The sequence below is a fragment of the Bidens hawaiensis genome, unplaced genomic scaffold, assembly GCF_021521415.1.
Source record: "Bidens hawaiensis isolate Kalapana, Puna unplaced genomic scaffold, B.hawaiensis_p1.1 tig00002273_1, whole genome shotgun sequence".
NCBI classification, from domain to species: domain Eukaryota; kingdom Viridiplantae; phylum Streptophyta; class Magnoliopsida; order Asterales; family Asteraceae; genus Bidens; species Bidens hawaiensis.
In genome coordinates, this window is record NW_027491121.1 from 458,152 (window position 1) to 467,354 (window position 9,203).

The 9,203-nt window shown below is 32.4% G+C and overlaps 1 protein-coding gene across 1 annotated transcript; it reads left to right on the plus strand.

The window, feature by feature from the left end:
* The first annotated feature begins 3,002 nt into the window (after positions 1 to 3,002).
* On the plus strand, positions 3,003 to 5,173 carry LOC143613422 (uncharacterized). The gene is made up of 2 exons (XM_077087131.1): positions 3,003 to 3,070; positions 3,904 to 5,173. Exons 1-2 carry the CDS (start codon positions 3,003 to 3,005, stop codon positions 5,171 to 5,173), a joined length of 1,338 nt encoding a protein of 445 aa, XP_076943246.1.
* Positions 5,174 to 9,203: the final 4,030 nt, after the last annotated feature.

Sequence of the window (9,203 nt, forward strand, 5' to 3'; positions counted from 1 at the left end):
AAGAAACACCGAAACTTTTGTAAGAGTAGTAGTAAATTCCACAGAGATAAGTTTTGATGGAATAGTGTTGTGATGGAACCTTGTCTTATACAAGAGGTGTAATTAAGATAATATCAAGTTTTCACTCCCCCACCTCTTGCAAATCTTGTAAGTTATGATTGAGACACTTAAGGCTCCCACTAATATTCAATATCTCTGGGAAAACTACATGAGAAGTTTCAATGATGTACGTTATGTGGGAATTTGTCATACATACGTTAGACTTAATTTGATTTCCTTTATGTATCATAAGAAACTTAGGGACATATTTAGAAGAAATCATATTAAGTATATATGAATGGATCTCTTTAAGAACATGAATGATAGAAGACAGATTAGATACAAGTAAATAGCCATTTAAATGATAAAATAATTATGTCTGAATATTCCGTTTGAATAAGTTCCACTAATGTAAGTGAAATATAACTTCTAGTAGACCCATATTTATTTCTTAAGCCAAACAATGTTTAGGGCATCTAACACATGATTTAAAATCACTAAGAATGAGATTATATGAAAAATCACCCTCATTAACCATGTCATGATTTCTCAAGAAATTTGGTTTTAATGGATGAATTTTATATGTCTCATTTGTCTTTTGTTAAATTTTTATTTGTATGATAACAAAAGTTGTGAAATATATAGTATCATCTAGTTGTATTTTATAAATGTTTCAATACAAATATTGATAACAAATCATGAGAGTTTAAGGTAATTGTGACTTTATGTTGGCTATGCAAACCTTATAACTGTCATAATGTAGCTTAAGTATTGATACTAAATTCTGATTAATCTCCAGAATATTTAAGGTATCATAAAGCGTAATTTGAAGACAGTTTATCATGGTTCTATAACCTTAACATTTAAATTTGTCACTAAACGTCATGTTAGTTATTTGTTGATTTTTGGGTAAACATGTAGAACCAGACTCAACCAATCATGTGTTAATGGGAATATTAGGACTAACAGACTTAAATATCATTAATATACAACTATCAATTTAGAGTTGTTCTTTTGAATTATGAATAGTCTTATTGCTTATGCATAATATAATGACATATATTTGCAGTGAGACTTCTCCTTAGAGAACTTAAAGCTGAAAGTTATATATGTATTTTGTCCATGAGCTTTAGTATTATCCTCTTTTAGATTTTATTTAATGGGAGTGAGTTGAATAACATCTTACTTTCTAGTACCATACATTTATTTTCTTGTACATATGTCGCTGATCAACACACTTATTTTCTTTTGATACTTTTGAGTGTTATAATTGATTTTTAAGACATCAATTTGTACTATTGAAAATTTTAGTATATAATGTACTGGAAAATTGTACTTATTTTCATGTGTGAACCCTTAATTTTATGGGTCATGAAACTGTATATTATGACGTATTCGTAATGCCATTTAACCTTATAATTAGAATTTCGAAGGAATGCACGCATCTTAAGGGTTATTTTGGTTATTTTCTATATATTAGATTAGTTTTAGGGAAAACTAAATCTAGAATAACTCTATTTGATAGCATGAGTTTATTGATTATCATAAGAGACATTATGTTTGACTTATCTCATTCGTCATGCTCTAGCTTTATTCTTTATTATTATTATTATTAGAATGAGCAAAGTGATGGTCATGTCTTGAGGGATAATCAAAAATGATAAGAGCTAAAAGTTAATGAAACTCTTTATGAAGCAAAACATATTAGGTTTGAGATTATAGTGAATGATTTGAATGAGATATTAATTTATAGGAAGAAAATTATAGTGATAATGTAATACGATATTAAAGTAAGACATATTAAATTTTATGATCATTAGATTAATGAAGGATCATTAATGTGAGGATCATTATATTTTATTGAAGATGTGATATGTCTATTATTAACATCAAACTAATAGACTATATTAATTTTTAAAATTCTATTTAAATAAAAGATAAATCACCTTTGGGCATAATTAAATTTTACTTAAGTATACGTACAAAACAATTGTAACACATCACCTTTGGGCAGAAGTGAGACAACCATTTTTTAATAATGCACGAGTTAGTTTTGCTTTGATATAGATGTATCGCGTCACCTTTGGGCAGAAGTGATACATTTAAATCATGTTTAAGCTAAACTAACACAGCTTGTATTTAGACTTGAATGATATGTTAGATGTATCACATCACCTTTGGGCAGAAGTGTACATCAGCATTAATTCAAGTTAAGCTTTTATATGTTTTCGGGAAATTAGTTTTCTGGTTATAATATTAGATCTCGGAATTTATGAAATTTCGGTTCAAAGGAGATCTGGGTAACTAAAAACTAAATAAGGCAATAAGATTTTGGTTCAAAATTTTCAGAGATCAAATTTATCTCCAAAATTTTGTTACTTTCGAAATTTGTATTATATTAATTATTCAAAATTTGAAAATATATTTGAAGATTTGTTTATCTAATTAACACGATCAAATCCAAATTTGAATCAAATACATATTATTATTTTTTAAATAAAAAAAACTATTATGAAGTAGAAAACCATTACCACCACTAACTTTGGTTGATAATTATTCAATTATTTTGGCTTTGAATGCTTAGTTCCTTTTAGTCATAATACCTTTTTTTATTTATTAAAATAAATCGAATAACTTTATAAACTATAATAAATCTTTATTTCATATAACTGGAAATAATTACTTTAATAGCACACGAATTCAATCCGTCGAATGCAAACAAGTGAATATAGTGACTGTTCAATATTCTCATATTTCAAAAACATAGAACGGAACTAATAATAAAATTAAATTAACTTAGGGTTTATCAGGTTTCAGTCCATGTCTTCCGATTTAGATCCTGAGTTAATGGAGGACATGAAGAACTGATTAATCAACATCGCTTTGATACCACATGTTGATCAGTTCTTCATGTATGTAATAGAAAACATGGATATTATGATAAACCTATAACTAAAACATACATGTCACAACAGAGAGAAGCCACGGCAGATGAGAAAGATCCAGACGACATGATAGTTAGCTTGGTCGAGTTCCCCTTTAGGATGTATATTAGTGATGAGGATTAGGGTTCTTGAGAAACCGAATAATATATGGAGAGAGAGGGTCACGAAAATATTAGGTGAGGTTTAGGGTTAGGTTGTATGCTGTTAATTAGTCTCTCCATATATTTATATACACTCAAAGGGAAACCCTTGATTAGCAAGAAAGGGTAATTTGGTCCATCAACAATTACCTAGCTAATATAATTATAAGGTATAATTTAATATTTTGATCTAATTATTATATAAATGATAATGATGACCATATATAAATATATATATATATATCCATATATTTAATCTTATAGTATATGTAATATCTATTTCTTAGACATACATATTGTAACTTCTATCAACTTAAAGAGACATTACGGTAGTTGGGGTGATCTATTGACCCTAATCATTCTTGGTTAGCCAAATCATATAAAACATCATTTATGTTCGTTTTATGTTTGTGAATTGATCACAAACAAGTTCATTTTCTTAAAGAACGAAGATAAAAAGTTAAACTTGTTCGATTAATTGTTCGTGAATCGTTCGCTTATTCAATAAAAACTTAGCAAAAAAATATTTAAAGTTTTGTCGAATTCTATTCATTTACGGTCGTATATGTATTTTTTTTTTAGAATGATTAATTTGTATCAGTGTCTCCATTCCCCAAATACCGTACATGAAATCATTGTGAAACGATACATATTTTTATTTTATTTTAAAACCTTATGATTTGAGGAACCAATGCTTTTTAAATATAGACATTGAGTTTATTTAACCAAACCAAAAACTCCTGCTTCCTACCTACATCTTCAACGAAACCAATATGAAGTTTTGCAACATCTACCGACAACTACTCACTCCTTCTAACACTACTCTCAATCTCTCCAACATCACAACAACCACTCTCCACCGTCGATCTCAACGCACTTCACCAAATCAAATACACCCTCACCGACATAAACACCAAAGGAACATTATTCTTCTCCACGTGGAACTTCACTTCAACTTCAAACCCCTGCCACTCCTTCTCCGGCGTCACATGCTCCGTCGTAAACCATCACTTACGAGTCACCTCTCTCTTCCTTGGCACCGGCCTCTCCGACTCACTCGGACTCGCCGGCACAATCTCCCCCACCGGTCTCTACCAACTCACCGAGCTGACTCAGCTCGTTCTCTACCCTGGACTCGTCACCGGGTTCATCCCATCCCAAATTGGCCGGTTAAAAAACCTACGTGTCATTTCACTCACCAACAACCACCTCACCGGAACCATTCCGACATCATTATCGGACCTCAAAAACCTCCACACGTTAGACCTCAGCCACAACAAACTCGCCGGAGTCATCCCGCCGACGCTGACGTCAGCCTTACCGAAGCTAAAAATACTAATCCTCTCACACAACAACCTCGCCGGAAAAATACCGGAATTCTCCGGCGAGTCTCGTCTCGTCCACGTGGACTTAAAAAATAATAAGTTATCGGGAACGCTGCCTGGTAACACGCCGGAGACGGTACGTTACCTGTCATTGTCAAGTAACCGTCTGTGGGGCCCAATTGTTAAGCGTCTGACGTCACCGTATTTAGTGTACCTTGATTTAAGCATGAATAAGTTCAGTGGGCCCTTACCGGGTTCATTATTCCGACCCGGTCTTTCATTAATGTACCTCCAACGGAACTATTTCTTCGGGAGGGTCCCACCGTTACGGTTAGATTACCGTTATGGATCGTACGGTCCAGGATCAACGATTGATCTCAGTCATAATTTTCTCTCCGGTGAAGTACCCGAGTTTCTTGCCGGCGTGGAGACCTTGTTTCTGAATAATAATCGGTTTGTTGGTGAAGTTCCGAAGAGTTACGTTGGGAATGTGTTTGCTGGAGTGATGAGAACGTTGTACTTGCAGCATAATTACTTGGTGTCGTTTCCGATGGATAAGAGTGGGATGACGGTGTTGCCGGATGGAGTGGCGTTGTGTTTGAGTTGTAATTGTATGGTTCCGCCGGCGGTGGGGCTGACGGCGTGTCCGGCGAAAGCGGGTGGGCCGGTTTCGAGACCGGGTAGGCAATGCTCGGTGTTTAATGACGGGAACTCGTTGGGGTAGAATCATGTATACACATGTATAATTTGTAACTCTTGTTCGTTTTATTTATTTATTTATTTGTTTTTCTCAAATGCTTTTGGTAATTATATTTTTTACAAAGTGTATTTTAGTTTGAATATTAAGAATTAAATGATTTATTTGAAGGGGTAACATCCAATTATATCCGGTAACAAGCTCATAAAATTATTCACGTGGTCATATAATCATCTCCAAATGAACGAGCGTGAAATAAAATAATCATGTCTTGAACTTCGACTATTGAGCACTATGACTACATCCAAACCTAGAGCTCCTGAAGGAGATTTGTGTAAATCCACGTTTAGTGAGTGAGTTTGCCTCTCTTAAGAGCACAAGTTGTAGTGTTGTACAACGAGTAGGAAACATTGATTTGCAAGATGGTGTTGCAAGCACAATATGGTTCTATACAAGTACCTCAAACATCTGCCAACACGATGATGCATCGCACACGATTCCATAACCAAAAGTCTCGAGGGCAATGACATCCTTCTACATATCGTCTAGACAATTATTGTTGGGTGGGGCACATTTCTTAAACACTTAGATCGATGTAGTTTTACATTTCTAGATTCACACTTTATATTAACAAGTTTTACGTTTAATTAAATTAAATTTTATGGGTACGTAATACTAGTAAATATTGCATTTATACTTTTTTAAAAAAGAATTTGGTTGACAATGTAAATGATATCCATTTTGATTCTATGAAAATTTTACAAAGAGCAAAATCGAGTGAAAGTAAAACCATCACATCGTTTTGCTTCTGTAAATCAATTTGCTGACACGGAATGATGTGAGAAGATGACATGCCATAAATAAAGTTATATTTATTTATTAAAAACACTTATTTTATAATAAAGAAAAGTTGTTTCTCATAAATTCGTAAAATTCATGACTCAAGTTTATTGCAAAAGTTCAAACATTCAGCAAATAAAATAATTTACTGATTCATAAATTCATATAAAAGAAAAACCGATCATCCGCCCACCTAACCTCTACTGACCAAATTGACATCACAATATGAATCTAACTCAAACTAGTGTTGAGATCGGTACCGTGTATCGAATCGTAACGGTATAGTAACAATACTAAAACACAAAACTTTGGTACTTAATAACTTTGGTACTTAACCGACAAAGTACCAACAGTACCAAATCAGCACTATGTAACGGTTCAGTACCGGCCTGTGCCAATACCAAATCCGTATCTCAATCTCCATCAACAGCTAAGCTATGAAAGACAACTTTTCATACTCAAATCTACCCTCACTAATAAAGGAATCCATTACAGTACAGGTGTCATCTTATCAATCATCCAATTCTTTATTTTCCCGCCCATATTTTATTTAGGTTTTATATATATATTTTCTACGGGTAATTAATAATAGATTCGCATTCAGCTGCAGAGCCTTTTCACAATTAGGGTTAACTTTACTCCATATTCATATTATTCATCCCTTATTTGTAACGAATCATGAAGGTATGTTATATTATATTCATATTATTCACCTCTGAATCCTAATAGTCGGCCTCTGGTTGTTAATAGTCGGCTTCAATTGATGTTCAAGAATAAACGAGACGTCATGTAACGAATTCTGGATATACAATTGGGTTAAATCTGGCTACCATGTTATTTTATTTGCAATTTTATGTTTCCTAATTCACCAAATTGAGAACGAACCCTAATTCACATTCATATGTCAGAAGTAGTTGAATGATAACCAGGGAATGGTTCTCAACTGCAAGGAACTGTAATATAGTTTTCACTTTTTTACTAATATATGTCATAGATCATTTTGACACCATTTAATGTAACAAATTTACCATTTGCTAAAGGAAAGGATAACTTTGTTGCTTTAAATTGGTTGAAGAAAGATAATACACCTGAAACTATTGTTTACAATTTAACAAACAACACAACTTATTATACATTTAAGTTTTAAGATGAAAATTAGTAAAATACAAGTAATTCCAATGGGCAGTTTGTTTTGTGACAACTTATAACACAGATGTGGACAATAATTTTGTGACATATGGAGAATTGTGATAAGAAAGGTTTAGGGCTTAATTGATAATTTATGACTTATTCGTCAATAGTGTGTTTTATTGTGCTGCAGGTTGGATAGGCCGTTGGCGCGCACCTGTTAAGAGTTTTGTTAATCTGGTTGCAGTTTTGCGTTTACTTGAACGGTTAGTCAAGGCTTAAATTTAAAAGAGTTTGCGTCTTTTGTTATTTGCTTTAGTGTTTTATGTTGTCGGGTTAGTTTAATATCATTTATTCAATAGGTGTACGTGTGTCATTATATTAAAGTTGATTACATACAATATGATAAATTAGAGATTCTGTGTAGTAAGCTTAAATTATCCACTCTTTTTAATTTTTATTAGATAGTTGCATCAAAGTGGAGAGTGTTGAATATTATGCAAGTGTAGACTTGTGGAGTCATTATGCTAGGAATTCCTTTATGATGTTCCTTACTTGGAAGCAAAAGAACATCCTGACACAGATTTATCAAACAAAATGCCAATTTTAAAGAAATGATATAGTGGCTGTAAATTGCAAAATGAAGTTGTATTACGTGTCAAAACCTGTATTGGGTACGGGTCAAAACAGGGTGGGTTGGGTTGATTCAAAATAATAAATCAAGTTGGTAGTTGTAAAAAGGAAAAAAAAAGAAATTTTTGGAGGGTTGTCCTGGTCGTGTTTCATTTGTAGATTTTAGTTTTGTTGTTTTAACTTTTAATGAAACTATTTGATTGTGTTTCTAAATTCAGTTTTGACTCATGGGTAAAGGTTATGCTTCTCAAAAACTAAGAGAACTCGGTGGAGAGTTTAATTATAGGCATCATCCATTCAGCTGCTTTATAAGTTTTATGCCATGTTTCAAAAGGTGTAAACTCTAAAGATGTTGAAGTTATTTTAAAAATTTTCTAGATTTGTAGAACCGTTTGATGTGAATGTATGACTCACAAAGCTTGTAATATACATGTGTATATGGATATCCCTTTGTGTATGAAACACTTTATTGGATTATGAAACACTCTTTTATTTTGTATATAATCAAAAACTGTTATATTATTCTGAGCATCCAAACGTCTAATGTAAAATTGTCGCGTTTAACGTGTCCCATTGAAACATGCGGGTAAATGTTAGTTATACAATTTTAACCATTTTTCAGTCATTAACACTTAGTACTCTATTTGCATGCTTTTCTTTCTATTCTTTTTGATTAGTTCGGAGGTATTATGCGTATTTGTACGCAATGCAATGATGGTCTCTATCTGCAAAGTCTTGACAGTTGTGGACATGAGCACTCATGGTGGGTTTTATGTGCTCACAAAACACAAAAACACTCATGGTGGGTTTTATGTGCTCTCAAAACACATAAACCAGTGTTTACTTGCTTTGGTAGATTTTCTTTTTAGTTTATATTTGTTAAATGTGTAACACATTTTTTTACTAAATAATGATATCTTTTTTATGTTGTCATACTGGATTTCTATTTTCAATACACGATTCCATTGACTCAACATGAGTTTTTAATCATTGATCTACATGAAATAAAGAATTATAATTATATTTGAGCTATTTCATATAGATTTATGATTTATTTATAAGTGTGTTAATTACAACTATAATTTAATTTTTTCTTATTAAATGTAATACACCACTTTATTTATCATTTTTGTATTTATATGGTTATAACTTGTAAATTTTAAATTGATCAACCCGTGTACTACACACGGGTACATAACCTAGTATAATTATATAGAGGTAAGCCAAACTACATTTCATCATTCCAGTCCCTAACAATAACTGAGCTAACTGAGAGACAGCCTATAGTGGTTGTAACAGCTGAAGGCGTCACAGCAATCAATAAAAAATGGCACAAATAAAAGCTTAAAAAACAGGTCTTAGGACACAAATCCAAATAAATACCTTGAACAAATACCACATATCTAACCTCAATTAACCATTTATCAATGACAATTTGAATAGTAAAACAAGACCG